At 47.6% G+C, this 18,962-nt stretch overlaps 1 protein-coding gene across 1 annotated transcript in view; it reads left to right on the forward strand.

Moving 5' to 3' along the window:
- The first annotated feature begins 8,809 nt into the window (after positions 1–8,809).
- The window catches only part of LOC147983678 (uncharacterized), a 33,594-nt gene continuing 23,441 nt past the window's right edge, over positions 8,810–18,962 (forward strand). The window contains exons 1-6 of the mRNA XM_087540828.1: positions 8,810–8,974; positions 9,055–9,201; positions 9,261–9,655; positions 9,724–10,237; positions 10,626–10,902; positions 10,983–11,624. Coding sequence (XP_087396954.1) covers positions 8,810–8,974; positions 9,055–9,201; positions 9,261–9,655; positions 9,724–10,237; positions 10,626–10,902; positions 10,983–11,624 — 2,140 coding nt within the window. The remainder of the gene's footprint in view (positions 8,975–9,054; positions 9,202–9,260; positions 9,656–9,723; positions 10,238–10,625; positions 10,903–10,982; positions 11,625–18,962) is intronic.

Below are 18,962 nucleotides of genomic sequence, written 5' to 3' on the forward strand. Positions count from 1 at the left end.
ATCGCAGCTGAACTTGGTGTTGCTATCTTACGAATACCATCAGCCCTCAGAAAAATTGTCACACTACTGTCAGAATAATCTAAAAATGTACTGTGTTAGGTCGCAAAATATTTTGGCCCTTGGCACTCACGGATGAGGCATATTTCTTAGTTCTTCGGCTTCACAAATGACAACACTTTTCCTTTTGTTCCGAATTCTGGACAGGGTATTTTCCAAATGCATCTCCACGGCTGGTGTCAGCATGAACGTCGTGGCCTGTTGCCTGTTGCCTGAATATTTTCACCTGACTAGTTGCCCAAATCTTTTCAGAAGTTAGCCTTTCTCTTTATACTTGAATTTGTAGCATAACATAACATGCGATCCACGATTTCCTTCGGTCGGAATCGGAGGGGAGGTCAAACCGCCGTTGTCTATAGGAGGTGAAGGCGGAGCATGCCACGGAAGTCGACAAGATGCTTGCGTATATGGATCACTGTTTTGGTAACCGAACGAAATTTCGCGATCTCACCCGGTTACTGCGTTTATCGCCCCCCCCCCCCCCCCCGAGAAACACTCATACCGGGCAAAAAATCTCGAAATTTTTGAATATTTTGAATTCAAACTCTCAGAATGTAGTTAAATAGCAAGGGGGGGGGGGGGGTCGGCTTGAACAGCCACTACGCTAGAACCAGGTACGTTATAATTTCTGAAGTTAATCCCCTATCTATATGAAACAATCCCTTATTTAACACTATCTTAAATTTCGTTTCCTTATTTAACACTGAAAACTTTTTTCTTCCCTATCTAACAATGAGTCTAAATTTTTATGCCTTTTATGGCACTTTCGTTCATTTTAAGCCTAAATGATACTTAAAAAGACTCTTTTGCCCTCATATGATATACTCCCTCCGTTCCTAAATACTTGTCTTTCTAGTCATTTCAACAAGTGACTACATACGGAGCAAAATGAGTGAATCTACACTCTAAAATATGTCTACATACATCCGTATGTAGTAGTCATTTGAAATGTCTAGAAAGACAAATATTTAGGAACGGAGGGAGTATGTGTGTGCGGGGCAGTAGCATACGCACAACATCAGTGAGGCAATAGGGCACACACACGCATTGAGAATAGCAAACACACACTGTAGCACGCACGCACGCAGCACACACGTACGCATCACACACGCACAGCGCGCAGCACACACGCAGCAGCAGCACACAAACACGCACGTAACGCGCGGCAACCGGTACACGAATACCCGAACAAGTATTTCATTGATCCATTGTAAGTGCACATAGCTAGCTAGCCCGTGTACGTGGGTATTTAAATATTTATATGTCCACACGGCAGCTGGTACACGAATACCCGAACAAATATACATACATGGCTATGTGTATTGTGTACATGTATGCCGGAGAGACGTGTGGGTATTAAGAAGTGAATGCGCACACCGGCTAGAGCCATAAGCCCCGGCAATTTTGCCATGCATCACGTACAAAACTAATGATAGACCATCTAGTGTATGCATCTACTATATCATGTATCTACATGTACATATATTCTCCCGGGAAGATCCTGCACTAAAAAAACTCAGACATTCAAAACAGATTATGTGAGCACCATAAGAAAATCCAACAAATAATAATATAATAATTATTAATAAAGATGATAAAAAATCATCGAACAACACACACACACAAACATACCACATGAGGGGCGATATGGTCTTTTTAAGTGTCATTTAGGTTCAAAATGGACAGAAGTGTCATAAAAGACATAAGATTTAGACTCGTTGTTAGATAGGGAAGAAATTATTTGTCGATGTCAAATAGGGCATAAAATTTAAGCACAGTGTTAAATGAGGAATTCTCTCTATCTATATCGACTTAAAAAAATTTGAATTCAAAATTTAATTTCAAATTTCGTCCGAATTTTTTCCGGTATTTCGCGGTTACCATGGTAACCGCGAATTCCGGTGCCCCTCGAGAAAAAAATGTGCACTAGGGATCCAAAACCTTGATATGGATGACTAGGAGGAGCCGGAGCCCTCCTACGCGTCCATCTACCCCGCGCCCGGCACTGACAGCATGGACATCTCTGACGATGAAGCGTAGTTAGGCTACTGTGACGTGCGTGGTACGCATGATTTCTCTTGTATCATTTGTATGTATTTAGGGAATGAAATATCAGAAACTCGGATGCATAACACAAATATGAGGTGTGACGGGTCAATGCCTGCGAATTCGTCAAGTCGCGTTCACGGACGTTTGAGGGACCGGATTTGCCTAGTCGCACTGTAGATGTCTGAACCGAGGTGACTTGCCCGACCCTTTACATATTCCTCTCCCTCCCGGCCATACGTATGCCACAGCGGGTAAACCCGCTCTGATCCGCCGAAGATCGAAAGGGTTAAGCTGATGAGATTTTGACCTCTCACTACAACACGGTACAAAATTTCAGAAGGAATGACAAGCTCAGAAGGAATGACAAGTTCAGAAGGCATTTTAGTCCAAAGCTGCATCAATTTGAGGCATTTTTCTAAAACGCCACCTCTAGGCACCATTTTGAGGCATTTACAAAGCCGCCGTAACAAAATGCCTTCAATTAACAACCGTAGTGAAGTGTCTGACGAACCGGCTAACCCGGTTGATTTTGTCAAAGAGACCAACCCAGAAGTTATTCCAAAACTAATCCTGGCTAGATGACTAGCTACACCGTGCACGCAGTTGTATCACTGGTAGCAGACTAGCAGTAGTATAACACTCAGCATGCAGCTAGCAAAACTCGGCTTGTCCAAAAGTTGCTAACGACTATAATAAGATGCTGTATCAATGTGTATAAAATTCACTTTGACTCGCTATTTCTTCTGCTTAAATTTTGACCTTCTGTTTTTTTCTGCGGCTAACCACCACACGTACGGTACGCGTATATATGCCGTCCAGATAGTCTTAAACTTCTGGTAATCGTGTCACCGATTTCCGGATGCAGGCAACGACAACTATATGCACGGCTGTTGAAACGAGGAAGCTTCCCTCGTGGTGGGAAAATTGACATTAATAACGTAAATTATGTTCCTTCGTGCATGACAGCACCATGCTAGCCAAGCTATAGTACCGGAACTTAGCTATGTTGTTCAGGATGTTTTTTTTAGGGGGATGTTGTTCAAGATGTGATGTGCTCAACAAAGATGCAATTCTTTTTGGCTACAAGATCTCCGATTGGTGGCCCAAATCCGAACAATTGTAAGTTTATTACTTCACTCTGCTAATATAGCATTATGTGCGACTAATGCGGCAGCTTGGATCATTGGAGCTTCTAGCTTAGCTTTAGTGTTGTAGAGCAAGTTCACACAAGAGGATCTGATGGCGCAAGCAGGAGCTAAAGAATGCCTGCTTGGACACTACACTAGTATAAAAGCGTTTTTGACACTACACTAGTGTCAAAAACATTCTTATATTATGGGACAGATGGAGTGATAGTTTGGGGCTAATTGGGTTAGAGTGTTATAGTTTTCAGAAAATTGCTCCTTTGTATCGCCTTGATGTGACAGTTGAGTCGATAAAACTTATAGCAGAATTCTTTGTTATTTCCTGCAAACAAACAAGTTGGGCCAACTTGTCAGGACCACATGGCAGCTGAGAGGTGGATAACTAAACATGTATTTGTCCTGGGCATACGTTATGTGTCAAATTCATTCAAATTTAATTAAAACTTTCAAATTCTACAGAATTGTGTTAATCATGACGACCATGTGCGGCCAGTCGCACCGCAATATCCGGGTATGAATTATTTCTTCACTTAGGTAATACATCTTCGTGGCATGTTTTTTTCCTTCAATAATGGGCATTTTAATTCAAACATCTTGGTGGCATTTTATACTAGAACGGGTGGAGTACTACTTACTCCACCCGTTGTAGTATTAGTTTGACATACCTTTCGCAGATACTACGCAGAAACATCACTTGTTCGCACTTAATTGAGGGTGGAAATCAACACAGCAAAGGGTAGGACTAGCATGCATGCAAATCTTAATAAATAATCACAAAGTTACCAGCAAGTCTGGTATCATATGTCTGAAGTTGATCATGAGTGGGAATTCCCCTTTCTCCTTTTGAGGAAAAAAGCGGCAAACAGAATTCAATTGTTTATCAGTACTCCTACTACTGTTCGCCAAAAGTTGATGTGATGATATCATTGACCTCCGGCAGAATTGACAATCGCATCCGGCCGATATATAATGTGGCCCGTCACATGGCATGCATGGGTGGAGCCGTCAATCTCTTCCACCCTGTTGCTTTCTGACTCGCGGTCCCATCACCATCAATTTCAATCATCATAGGTGAAAATGAACAAAATTTGTCCTTATCTAAAAGTTCAACACAAAATGACTTCAATCTGAAAATATTTCACGAAATGATCCTCTTTTGCATGACGCTCGCAGCTAGGGCGCCATGCTAGAGAGCATGACGCCCCGGGATAGAGCGCCATGATAGCGACATGTAGCATGACACCCCGGCCTAGCGCCCTAGCCCGGGGCGTCATGCAAAAGGGACCTTTTCATGAAATATTTTTAGATTGAGGCCATTTTGTATTGAAGTTTCAGATAAGGGTCATTTTTATCCATTTTCACGCTAACAAGCAAGCAAGCAAGTGATGATTTTTTTTATATTTTTTTGTGCGGGAAGGAAGTGGTTAATTTTTTTGTTTTTCTTTTGCGGGGGAAGCAAATGGTTAATTAGCTTAACGGTTAATTAGTTCAGAATCTTCCAGAATCCCTAGAACTGTCAAGCAACGCCATGAGAGCCGTGGTGAACTCTTTGAGCGCTCTGCGCCACAAACTCACTGGTAGACCACATAGGTTATGCTGCAAGTGCTCGCGTTCGTTCATGTCTAACGATAAAAATCGTGTGCTGATCGTCAGATACGTAGAAGTGACAAATTATCAAACGTCAAAAAAGATTCGGTAACTTCCATGGAGTCGGAGGTGATGGGTCATGCGTCGTGATTTGGTGGGGATGATGATCGATTAACGATCGCCGTGAGTTCCGTACACGGTTGCCTGGAAAACGATCGACATTGCACATCAGGAGAGCTATATATGAGAGCATCTCCAGCCGCGCCCTCAATAGCCTCTTTTCAGGCGATTTTACCGCGTCGGTGTCAAAAAATCGGCCCAGTCGCATTCTCAGTAGCCCTTTTTGCCAGCTTGAACTGAAACGGACGCGGGCGGACCCAGGACGAACTGGGGCGCCCGGGGACGCCGAGGCAAATGGTTTTGGCGCGAAAGAGCCATGGGCCAGCCGCGTCAGCGAGACGGCGCCTCGTCTTCCCCGGTGTGCCTCGGTTTCCCGCGGGGAATCAACGGCAAGGCTGCCGCCGGTCAGCCTTCCATTGATTCCTCACGGGCCGGCGCGTCACGGGTGGCGCGGCGACGCCTCCTCTCCCGCCACGCGTACACACGGCGACCCGCCGCTGGCCACACCATCCCGAGCCCAAACCAGCCGCCGCCGAGCTCTACTCTCCCCTAGTACGCTGCCGAGCTCTACCCTCTCCTGACCGCGCCGCCGAGCTCTCCCCTTCCCTCTTTCCGTCTGCAGCGATGGTCGAGCGCTTCCCGGCGCCGCCGCAGCGGCCAACGGCTTCGGCCACCGCTCGCTCCAGTCGTCGAAGGCGTGGCTTCTGTTCGAGGCCAACATCCCGGCGGCGCCGAACATGCGCGCCGGGCCAATGGGGTGGAGGCTCAGCAACGGCGGCGTCCCATTCCCCCGGTGCCTGATGTCGACGCGCGCCCCGACTTCTTTGCCGCCGAGGTCGACCGCGTGCGGTCGGCCCTGACTGAGGAGCAGTGCGCCCTCCCCCAGTACGCCGCCGACAACCATGCCGCGTGGACGGAGTATTTCCAGCGGCGGCAGGCGCAACGGCTGGTGTCCACGAACAGGGCACCGGTGATGGGGGGCGTCAAGAACAGCGACGGCCGCCGCCTCTGGTTGGGCGTCCCCGGATGCACACTGCATGGGGTGCTGGAGCACCTCGAGGGCGGCAACAACCCGTCGCTGGCATACCCTGCAGCCCCCCCTGCCGGAGCGTCGGGCCGTGGGTGCCGAGGAGGTTCGGCTCTTCCTCCTCCTCCACTCCTCCTCGCCGGCGCTCTTCAGTGTCAAGCCCGAGCCCGCTGCGGAGACGCCGCTCGGTCGGCGCACCCGCAGCGCCGGCATCGTCATTAACGAGGGCGGCCGGCGCGCCCCCTCCTCGGCACCTCCGTGCTTCGTCAAACCGAAGACGAAGCCGAGGCTTGTCGCCGTCAAGAAGGGGATGGGGCTCACCGGCGGCATCAAGGAGGAGGAGCTCGACGACGAGGCGTCCCTGAAGTGGGCGCGCGATGATTGGGCGCAGATGGAGCTGCAGTGCCAGATCGCCGCTTTCGATCGCTTCGAAGCCCGGCGCCGCGGCCGGGACGAGGGATGCGTCGTCGTCCTTGATGACAGCGACGACGACGACGCGCCGCCGCCACCACCACCGGTCCGCCTTGGAGCGGGCAGGGGTCCAGCAGGGGCGGCTGTCGTGGGTTTGTCACGGCATATGTCCTCATGAAAGGACTTAGTCGTGGAGCCATCGCTACGGGTTAGCTTGAAGGGGTTAAACCGGACAAAGGGACACGGGAGTTTATACTAGTTCGGCCCCTTCGATGAAGGTAAAAGCCTACGTCTAGTTGTGATTGGTATTGCTATGGGTTCGGAGGCCAGGGAGTGAATCCGCTCTGTCTGGCTCTTGAGTTGTTCTCTCTCCTTGAACCGCCGCCGGGTCACCCCTTTATATACTCAGGAGGACTCCGGCCGGTCTACAGAGTCCTGAGGCTGACTCATACAAGTGTCCGCCTCGGTCTCCTCTTTCCTATCTTATAATACAAGTTTATACAATCATGACGGTTTACTATCATGGGCCCTAAATCGCCTGCGGGCTCTGGGCCTCTAAGCCTTATCCGTAAAGCGCCATCTTCCGGGTTTCCTTGGGCTTCAGTATAGATGAAGGTGAACCAACCCCTCCTGGGCGGTTTACCCTTAGTGGTTATATCCTCAACATTAGGCCCCAGATTGATTTGAACCTGTTCATGTCAATCTTCAATCCTTAGAAAAACTACCTGATTTTTTGACAATTCTCGTAAACCGTCATATTGTCTTCTCCCTGTGAACTTTGGTGAACCGCCATGATGTCATCTTCTGTCACTGCAGTAAATCATTGTGACGTCATCCCTGTATAAAAAGATTTATGAAGATTCCCTTCTCTTTAATTAATTCCCGAAGATCGAGGCGACAACTGCATCCTCTTTTGCCGCTCCCGACTCCTCGATTTTCGTGCCTGCTATTTTATCCCACTTCCCTTATAAATAAGACCGGGGCGCCTTCCATTTCCCCCCTTTCCTATTCGCATCGTCTTCCTCCTCGCGACCCGAAGACCTCAAGCATCGCCGCCGCCGCCGTCGTCGATCTTCCAGTCTGCACCAACTAGGCCGCTGCATCACCCTGTTCGTACCAGATCTCTTAAGATACTCCACCGCTGCGTGTCTCTGATAAATACTCCTTTCCTTTACTTGTTAAATCTGCATTAGGGTTTCGAAGTTTCTTCGGTGTTCGTCAGTGTTCATCAGTACTTTCTCTGCTTTTCCTTTAGCATCGTACTGAATCTAGCTAGGCCTGATAGTTTCCCCTTGCGGCTGGATCTGTAGCTTTAATCTGCCGTACTACAACATCTTACTGTTCCTGTATAAATCCTTATCTGAACCTTCTCTGTTCTGTTTAACACCATTGTAAGGCTTAGAAAAATTTGTTTTTTTGAACAACGGTAGATCCAAAATTATATCACCATCTTGTAAAACTTGTTTCCGCAACACTTAGCAAATTTTCAGATTGGGTTCTGCCTCCCAAGGGCGGTTTAACCTTTAGTAATTTATAATCCGTCATATGTCATTATCCCTCTCTTAAACCGCCATCTAGACTTGAATAGCAATGCCTGGTTCACTTCATACGTATACCTTGAATTGTCAGTTTAACATTTGACAAACACATATGAACCGCCAATCGTAAACCATCCATTTTCCTTTTACAGACTTTGTAAGATGACGAAGCAATTTGCTGCTTGCTGCTGGGTTCCATCTCGGATCACAGAAACGCAAATCAATGGATATGTCACCATAGTCGCTTTAGCTTCAAAAAATGTCCTCCATTGGCGAGTTCCTGGCCCTGAGTGGCCTCCTGAGCCTCAGGATGGAGAAGTGATTGTGTTCATGCAACATTTAGCTCGAGGTTTCAGTCCTCCCTGATCAAAAAATTTCTGGGATGTTCTTGCCAGCTTCCAACTTCATCCTCAAGATATTGGACCAAATTCTGTGTCCAACATATGCGATTTCCAAGTATTCTACGAGGTTTACCTGCAAGAAGAACCAACTGTCGATCTCTTTCAAGATCTCTTTCACTTAAACCGCCGGACTGAATTTTCTGACGGACCCAATACTGAACTTGGTGGTGTGTCGATCCAAAAGAGGAAAGAGGTTGAATTTCCTCACGCCAAACTTCACAGCCATCCAAAAGACTGGAACCAAACCTGGTTCTACTGTCAGAATACTGCCCCTGCTGAAGAGAATCCTTTACCGGGCTACCATCCGCACCGGCTCAGCAATAACCTCAGAGATTGTCTTCCAAAGACCGACAAGCCTATGCACCTCAACTCGCCAAACTCCGGGCTTTCCTCGCCAACGGTTTAACTGGTGTTGATCTCATCCGCTGTTGGATTTCATGGTGCATTCTACCTTTAAGCCGCCGCCCCGGATTGATGTTTGAATATACCGGCAACACCAATGATCCACAACAGTTTAATGAAATAGAACTGACTAATGATGAAGTCACTGAAGGTGTAAAGAAAATACTTGACGAACCGCTCACCGTTTGTACTCAAATTGGTCTGCGTCCTTTTTATGCCTCCAACAAACCGCCATCGGTAAAGACTTTAACCTTGTACTTTTCCTGATCCTTCTCCGCTTTAACACTGCTATAATAACCCTTTGTGCAATCTCGCAGGCCAGTAGCTCCTTCTGGAAAAGGAAATCTCAAGACAAAGCGGCTAAGGCTCCTTGTGTTAAGACCAAGGTCATCAAGAGAGCTGCCAAAAAGAAAACTACTGAGTCTTCGGAACCACCAGAGGATGTCGGTGACTCGGCTGAAGAGGTAAAGTTTGACTCCCTTGACTTCTATTCATATATTTTACTGATAATGATTACTCCCAGGATGATGCGGAGGCCAGCCATGCAGATCATGTTGAGGTAATTTGTCTTTCTGACTCAGAACTTGTGCCGGTTCAACGATTTCGCCGTGCAGTTCAGAAAGTGAAATGCTCTCACCCTGTTGCTCATTTGGATCAAAAACTTTCTTTGAAGACACAGCAAACCGAAGGGCGTCGCACAACCCGGCATAGTGGTCAACAGGTCACTTCTTCCGGTTTACCTCATACACCAAACCGGAAACGTCGTCCAGAGGTTGCTTGTTCTCCTGAAAAATGTTATCTTTTGAAAGGTTTCTTCCGATGCCCTCTCAATCCATCTGATTCAAACTACCAAGTATCTTCTAATTCGTCTGGCGGTTCATCAACCACTCAGCTGCCTCCACTGAAAATCGTCCCTGGGTAAGCATGCAGCCCTCCCTTCTATTTCATAATTCGGTTAATCATGCTAATCCTTGTTTTAATATTAGTGCTAAAGCTCGTCTGAGTAAGAAGGCCAAGACCAGTGCCCCTACCGGCGAAGTTGAACCGGAGGAAACTCCTGAAAATCTTGATAAAAATCTTGATAATATCATGGATGATTCTGTCCCGCCGGAGCCAACTAACAACACTGATCCGCCGGAAGCTGATCCGGCCACACATGAGGGCACCTCAAGTCCACATGCTATACCTTCAAGTCCGGTTGTTGATCCACTGAGGTCAACTGCTAATCCGCCAAGCCCTGCTACCACTCCTAACCCAGCCAAAGATGATGACGTTATTGTTACTGGCACTGCTTATACCGCTCCGGGCAATCCAGTTATCTTGGCAAAACATACCGCCAAGGATGAGTTTACTTCTATGGGCAAGGGGAAGATGGAAGCTGACTTGTCAAAATATGCTAATCTTTCTGCCCAGGATCTTCATTCCGGATTCTTAAACCGGCTTTATACAAGCCGAGATAATGAGGCTGACTTGGTAAATCTGATGAAGGAACGCTATGAGGTAAACATTTTCATCCTTATCTTTGTATTTTCACTGCCTTGTATCTTGTAGCCCCCAAGGGCCGGTTTAGCTTATAAAGACAAACCGGGACTTTTGAACTTCCAAACTGCACATTGTTGACTTTTAAGTTTTTGAACAAATACACATTAGCCCCCAAGTTCCAGGACTGAAACTTGTATTGATCCTCGGGACTTTGAATAAGCAGTAGGAAAGAAGCAATCCGCATTAGCCCCCAAGTGCCAGGATTGAAACTTGTATTAATCCTCGGGACTTTTAATAAGCAGTAGGAAAGAAGCAATCCGCATTAGCCCCCAAGTGCCAAGTGTAGAACCAGTTGTATGCTTGGGACTTTTGATAAAATATTGATATGCTCCTCTGATTATGGCAGGCTGATATAAACCATCAACGGACGCAGATTGCTGATCTTCAAGAGAGTATCAAATCCCATCAAGAAGAATCTTCTAAAGCCAAATATGAGCTTCGAGCCGCTTTAACTTCCATGGAACGACTAAAGGAAGAATTCAAGACTGAACGTGCCAATTGGGACACTGAGAAGGGTACATTGCTGAAACGGGCTGAAAACGCCGAGTCTGCTCTTAAACCGGTGGCAGAAGAGCTTTCTGGGTTGAAACGTCAAGTGAACGCCATGACCTCCGTAGTATTTGGTAAGTACTCCTAGCAAGGCATCTGAAATATCCATCTTGTAAGGTGCCGGTTGAAATATGAAATTCTTAAACCGTTGCAGGTAGCCGCATTACTCATCTGGGCTCAGATGTACGGATGAAGCTGAAAGCAGCATATACTCTGCTTGAACAACTATACGTCGGTGCTCAACGGGTTATCTGCGCAGCATCCTATGATAATCCGGCCCCAACACTGATCAAGGACACTCTAGCAAGGCTATCCATGGCACCAGCACAGATAGAAGAGGTAAAGCGATATGCTGCCAGGGTTGGCGCTTTGTTGGCACTCACCCGAGCCAAAGCGTGGATAGCCAACTTGGATCCGGTTGACATTGCCAAAGGCTTTCCAAGCACACAAGAAAACGGGGCAGATTTTGATGATGAAGCCCTTAAAAAAGTGACAAGGGAAATGCATCCTCTGGCGAGTCAGCTGGCAGAAGATGCTAACTTGACTGTTCACCGGTCTTATTATGATGCCAACAACAAACGGGTTAATGCTGTCATGCCGGAGGCGCAAAATCTTATTCCGCCAATCCGTAAGCACACTTATGCCCCTGACATTAATCCGTCGGAACTTATCAGTGAAGAAGCTATCTTTCAGGCCTTAACCCGGATTGACTGGACCACCACAAACTTCCAGCCGCTAGGTGGGGAGGAGGAGGCTGATCCGACGCCAAATGACCCATCAACTTCACATCAACATGGTAATGAGACTTGATCCGGCAATCGGAGTGATGCTCCATAAACTTTGTTCTGTTGGAAACACCATACTTTTGAGCCTTCAAGCGCCTTGTAATAGGTTAGTGAAAATACTTTAATCTATTACCATCGTGCACTGGAATACACTTTGCGTTGATTCGTTATGATAATTTCAGTACTGGCTTATGTATTTTCACAATATTATGCAATCCCTGTGTCTGCATAAGAAAAATCTGTCCGGGCGGTTTACCACCGGACGGATCAAAATACCCAACACAACTTGGTAAGCAACTATGGTTGCAGCAATAATAAATCATACATGTGATACGAAACATTGTTGTCGGTTTACCAATTGTGATTTGAAGAAGGGTGAAAATCCAACTTCCACCATGCCATGCTGGTATATATGATATAGAACCGGTTGTGATGAACACCGGCTGATTGCTGGAGACAAGGTGTCAAAGCCAGACCGGTTTTGAAGGATGCCGGGTTACCTTTAATTGTATGCTTTAACAGAAGATCCGTAAGCCATACCGGGTTAAGAAACACCGGTTTAACATAAACTTTACGGAAAAAAACAAAAACTTGGCAAGAAGCAAACAAAAACCATGGTCAAGGCTTTTCAAGGGCTGCCAGACCCAAATCGAGGCTTTTCATGGGCTACCAGGGCACTGAGTTAAACCATTTTGACAAAGCCTTTTAAGATGGCCCTCCAACTAACCAATCATCGTTTTAACTTTGACAAGTTCAGGGTCTCAATGAGAGTAACTGTCAAACGTTCGACGGGTCGTGCCAGGATTACTTGGATAGGAGTGGCTTACTTGATGAAGGTAGGTTAACCCGGGGTTTTAGGTGAATACACCAGGCTTCCAAGCCGTGGGTCGATACCCAGCTACAAGGGTCCTTTCAAACTCTTTGGTATTTGACACAAAAAGCCCCCAAGTAACTTTGTGAGTTGTGCTCAATGGGTGCCTATGTTTGAGTCGTGCTTTGAGCAATCAAACTCTCTTTGGCCCCTTGGGTGTGAAGCTCCCAAGCTAGGTGGTGGCATGGTAGCCGGGCTAACAAGTAGTACTTCGCTTTATTAGCTGAAGCCCCCAAGTTAACATATATTTAACGAAAAAATGGCGGAGACCCTGCTTAATAGCAAGGATGTCGGTTTATTATATTGATCATAATATATACATTGTTGAAATATGTACATAAGAAAAGCCTATGGCTTCAAGTGTAATAAGGCCGTAGGAGAGCTATGTTCCATGGCCGCCGGGTCTCCTCCTCAGAGCTATGTGAGTCTTCTCGAACGTCAATGAGGTAGTATGATCCGTTGTGCAGATTTTTGCTGACCACAAAGGGCCCTTCCCAAGGTGGGGATAACTTGTGCATATCAGTCTGGTCTTGAATGAGCCGAAGTACCAAATCGCTTTCTTGAAAGGTTCTTGTCTTAACCCGGCGGCTGTGATAACACCGCGGGTCTTGTTGATAAACCGCCGACCGAGCCAAAGCCATATCCCGTTTCTCATCTAACAGGTCCAGCGCCTCTTGGCGTGCTTGCTCGTTGTCCGCTTCAACATAATTCGCAACCCAGGGCGAGTCGTGATGAATATCACTTGGGAGGACAGCCTCAGCCCCGTAAACCATGAAAAAAGGTGTATATCCCGTAGATCGGTTTGGGGTGGTATTTATACTCCATAACACAGATGGTAATTCTTCCACCCAATAACCCGGCGTCCGCTTCAAAGGGACCATAAGCCGAGGCTTGATACCCTTCAGGATTTCTTGATTCGCCCTCTCAGCTTGACCATTAGACTGGGGGTGAGCCACGGATGCTACATCAAGCCGGATGTGCTCTCGTTGGCAAAACTCCTCCATCTCACCTTTAGAAAGGTTTGTACCATTATCTGTGATGATGCTGTGTGGAAAGCCAAAACGGAAAATAATCTTTTTGAGAAATTGAACCGCCGTGGCTGCATCACATTTACTGATGGGCTCCGCTTCAACCCATTTGGTGAACTTGTCAACCGCCACCAACAGGTGGGTCTTCTTGTCCTTGGAGCGCTTAAAGGGTCCAACCATATCAAGCCCTCAAGTAGCAAACGGCCAAGTGATGGGAATCATGCGTAACTCTTGAGCCAGAACATGAGCTCGACGTGAAAATTTCTGACAAGCATCACACCGCTTTACCAAGTCTTCCGCATCAGAATGAGCTGTCAATGAGTAGAACCCGTGTCGGAAAGCTTTAGCCACCAAGGATTTTGAACCGGCATGGTGACCGCAATCCCCTTCATGGATTTCACGTAGAATCTCTTGTCCTTCTTCAGGAGAAACACAACGTTGGAATACGCCTGAAACGCTAGAATGGTGCAACTCACCATTCTGAACAACCATAGACTTGGACCGCCGAACTATCTGTCTGGCGAAAAGTTCGTCATCTGGTAATTCGCCCCGGTTCAGATACGCCAAATATGGAACCGTCCAATCCGGAGTGGCATGTAAAACGGCTACCAACTGGGCCTCCGGATCAGGAACAGCTAAATCCTCTTCTGTAGGCAACTTTACAGATGGGTTATGCAAGATATCTAGAAAGGTATTGGGTGGTACCGGTTTACGCTGAGATCCCAGCCTGCTTAGAGCATCTGCTGCCTCATTCTTGCGCCGGTCGATGTGTTCCACCTGATAACCCTTAATGTGACCTGCTACAATATCCACCTCGCACCTATAAGCCGCCATGAGTGGGTCCTTAGAATCCCAAGTACCAGAAACTTGCTGAGCCACCAGATCAGAATCTCCAAAGCATTGAACCCGGCTTAAGTTCATTTCCTTAGCCACACGAAGGCCGTGGAGTAAGGCCTCGTACTCTGCTGCATTGTTAGTACAAGGAAACATTAAGCGGAGAACATAACGAATCTTATCTCCTTGAGGGGAAGTGAGGACAACCCCAGCCCCCGAGCCTTCCAGCTGCCTGGATCCATCAAAGTGAATGGTCCAGTATGTATTATCCAGTTTGTCCTCTGGTGCCTGTAACTCGGTCCAATCATTGATGAAGTCAACAAGCGCCTGAGATTTAATGGCTGCTCAGGGCGTATACTTCAAACCATGGGGACCAAGCTCAATTGCCCACTTCGCAACCCGGCCAGTTGCTTCTCTATTCTGGATTATATCGCCCAAGGGAGCAGAACTAACCACTGTGATAGGATGGCCTTGAAAGTATTTCTTGAGCTTCCTACTTGCCATAAAAACTCCATACACTAGCTTCTGCCAATGCGGATATCTTTGCTTTGATTCGATTAGTACCTCACTGATATAATAAACTGGTCGTTGAACCGGATATTCTTTTCCAGCCTCCTTACGCTCAACCACGATCACCACACTTCTCGGGCATTGGCAGCCACGTACAACAATAGAGGCTCATTATCAACCGGAGCAGCGAGGACTGGCGGTTCAGCCAGCTGCCGCTTCAAATCCTCAAATGCCGCATTGGCAGCGTCACTCCAGACGAATTTATCTGTCTTCTTCAACATCTGATACAGGGGAATCGCCTTCTCTCCCAAACGGCTGATAAACCGGCTGAGGGCTGCAATCCGGCCCGCCAGACGCTGAACATCATTGATACACGCCAGTTTAGCCAAGGATGTGATTGCTTTGATTTTTTCTGGATTGGCCTCAATACCTCTGTTGGACACAAGAAAGCCCAAGAGTTTGCCTGCCGGAACACCAAAAACGCATTTGTCTGGGTTGAGCATCATTTTGTAAACCCGAAGATTGTCGAACGTCTCCTTGAGATCATCTATCAAGGTTTCCTGCTTCCTGGACTTCACCACAATATCATCCACATAGGCATGAACATTACACCCAATCTGCTTGTGAAGACAATTTTGCACACAACGCTGGTAGGTTGCTTGGGCACTCTTGAGCCCAAAGGGCATAGAAATATAGCAGAAGGCTCCAAAGGGAGTGATGAAGGCTGTCTTCTCCTGGTCCTTAACTGCCATTTTAATCTGATGATAACCTGAATAAGCATCCAGGAAACTCCGGCGCTCACAACCCGTCGTCGCATCAATGATCTGATCAATATGCGGGAGAGCGAAAGGATCTGCCGGGCAGGCCTTATTCAAATCAGTGTAGTCCACACACATACTCCAAGTGCCGTTTTTCTTAAGAACAAGCACCGGGTAGCCAACCATTTGGGATCAAACACTTCGACGATAAACCCAGCTGCCAATAGCCGAGCTACCTCTTCACCAATGGCCTTGCGTCTTTCTTCGTTAAAACGGCGAAGGTACTGCTTGACCGGTTTAAACTTAGGATCAATATTGAGAGTGTGCTCAGCGAGTTCCCTCGGTACACCTGGCATGTCAGAAGGTTTCCATGCAAAGATGTCCCGGTTCTCACGGATGAACTCGATGAGCGCGCTTTCCTATTTTGGATCCAGATTGGCACTGATACTGAACTGCTTGGATGAATCACCAGGGACGAAGTCAACGAGTTTAGTCTCATTAGCCGGCTTGAACGTTAGGGTCGGGTCATGCTTATTGTGGGTTTCTTCAGAGGGGTCATGTCCGCCGGATCAACATTGTCCTTATAGAATTTCAGCTCCTCTGTAGCACAAACCGATTCAGCATAGGCCGCTTCACCTTCCTCGCAATCCAAAGCAATCTTTCTACTTCCATGTATTGTGATCGTCCCCATATAACCCGGCATTTTGAGCTGTAAATAGACATAACAGGGTCTCGCCATGAATTTCGCGTAAGCCGGCCGTCCAAAAGGCGCGTGATATGGGCTCTGGATTTTCACCACCTCAAAGGTCAATGTTTCAGACCTGGAATCATGCTCATCTCCAAACACGACTTCCAAAGCAATCTTTCCAACAGGGTATGCCGATTTACCTGGTACTACACCATGAAAAATAGTGTTTGACGGTTTAAGATTCTTATCACGGAAAGTCTCATAGTACAGGATGTTGATACTGCTCCCTCCATCCATCAGAACCTTGGTAAACTTATAGCCCCCCACCTGAGGTGCTACCACCAAGGCTAGTTGACCCGGATTGTCAACCCGGGGCGGGTGATCCTCCCTGCTCCACACAATGGGCTGCTCCGACCATCGTAGATAACATGGTACAGCCGGTTCAACAGTATTAACTGCCCTCTTGTGAAGCTTCTGATCCCGCTTGCACAGGCTAGTAGTGAACACATGGTACTGTCCGCTGTTCAACTGCTTGGGGTGACTTTGGTAACCTGACTGTTGCTGATTCCCCTGGTTATTCTACTGGTTATTACCATGGTGTTCTGATGGCCCTGGTTATTCTGAAATCCAGAGCTTGAACCGCCGCCCCCATGGAAACCTGGACCTGAACCGCCCGGCGGATCCTGATCATACCGGTATAGATCGGAGTTTTTGAACTCCCTCATTATGTGACAATCCTTCCAAAGATGTGTGGAAGGGGCCTCCTTGGTTCCATGCTTCGGGCAGGGTTGGTTTAACAAACGCTCCAGATTCATCCCACCACCGCGCTGGGGCGGTTTACCTTCGCGACGTTGCATATTGTTGGAAATATGCCCTAGAGGCAATAATAAATTGGTTATTATTATATTTCCTTGTTCATGATAATCGTTTATCATCCATGCTAGAATTGTATTGATAGGAAACTCAGATACATGTGTGGATACATAGACAACACCATGTCCCTAGTAAGCCTCTAGTTGACTAGCTCGTTGATCAATAGATGGTTACGGTTTCCTGACCATGGACATTGGATGTCGTTGATAACGGGATCACATCATTAGGAGAATGATGTGATGGACAAGACCCAATCCTAAGCCTAGCACAAGATCATGTAGTTCGTATGCTAAAGCTTTTCTAATGTCAAGTATCATTTCCTTAGACCATGAGATTGTGCAACTCCCGGATACCGTAGGAATGATTTGGGTGTACCAAATGTCACAACGTAACTGGGTGGCTATAAAGGTTCACTACAGGTATCTCCGAAAGTGTCTGTTGGGTTGGCACGAATCGAGACTGGGATTTGTCACTCCGTGTAAACGGAGAGGTATCTCTGGGCCCACTCGGTAGTACATCATCATAATGTGCACAATGTGATCAAGGAGTTGATCACGGGATGATGTGCTACGGAACGAGTAAAGAGACTTGCCGGTAACGAGATTGAACAAGGTATCGGGATACCGACGATCGAATCTCGGGCAAGTATCGTACCGCTAGACAAAGGGAATTGTATACGGGATTGATAAAGTCCTTGACATCGTGGTTCATCCGATGAGATCATCGTGGAGCATGTGGGAGCCAACATGGGTATCCAGATCCCGCTGTTGGTTATTGGCCGGAGAGTTGTCTCGGTCATGTCTGCATGTTTCCCGAACCCGTAGGGTCTACACACTTAAGGTTCAATGACGCTAGGGTTATAGGGAAAGTATGTACGCGGTTACTGAATGTTGTTCGGAGTCCCGGATGAGATCGCAGACGTCACGAGGAGTTCCGGAATGGTCCGGAGGTAAAGATTAATATATAGGAAGTATGGTTTTGGCCACCGGAAGTGTTCCGGGCATCACCGGTAGTGTACCGGGACCACCGGAGGGGTCCGGGGGTCCACCAGGTGGGGCCACCAGCCCCGGAGGCTTACATGGGCCAATAGTGGGAAGGGACCAGCCCCTAGGTGGGCTGGGGCGCCTCCCACCAAGGCCCAAGGCGCCTCCAAGAGGGGAAGGGGGCAAACCCTAGGGTATATGGGCCCTAAGGCCCACCCCAGGTGCGCCTCCCCTCTCCCCCTTGTGGCCCTAGGTGGGGGCGCAGCCCCTCCCCTCCCCCTATATATACTTGAGGTTTGGGGCTGCCCAAGACACGCGATTCAATCTCCCTGTTGGCGCATCCCTACCTCTATTCCTCCTCGTCTCTCGTAGTGCTTGGCGAAGCCCTGCTGGAGTTCCGCGCTCCTCCTCCACCACCACGCCGTCGTGCTGCTGCTGGATGGATTCTTCCCCAGCCTCTCCTTCTCCCCTTGCTAGATCAAGGCGTAGGAGACGTCACCGGGTTGTACGTGTGTTGAACACGGAGGTGCCGTCCGTTCGGCACTAGGATCATCGGTGATTTGGATCACGACGAGTACGACTCCATCAACCCCGTTCACTTGAACGCTTCCGCTTAGCGATCTACAAGGGTATGTAGATGCACTCTCCTTCCCCTCGTTGCTAGATTACTCCACAGATTGATCTTGGTGATGCGTAGAAAATTTTGAATTTCTGTTACGTTCCCCAACAGTGGCATCATGAGCTAGGTTTATGCGTAGTTACTATGCACGAGTAGAACACAAAGTAGTTGTGGGCGTCGATATT

This window comes from Triticum urartu, chromosome 2A, assembly GCF_056163025.1.
Source record: "Triticum urartu cultivar PI428250 chromosome 2A, HENAU_Tu73, whole genome shotgun sequence".
Classification (NCBI taxonomy): Eukaryota; Viridiplantae; Streptophyta; class Magnoliopsida; order Poales; family Poaceae; genus Triticum; species Triticum urartu.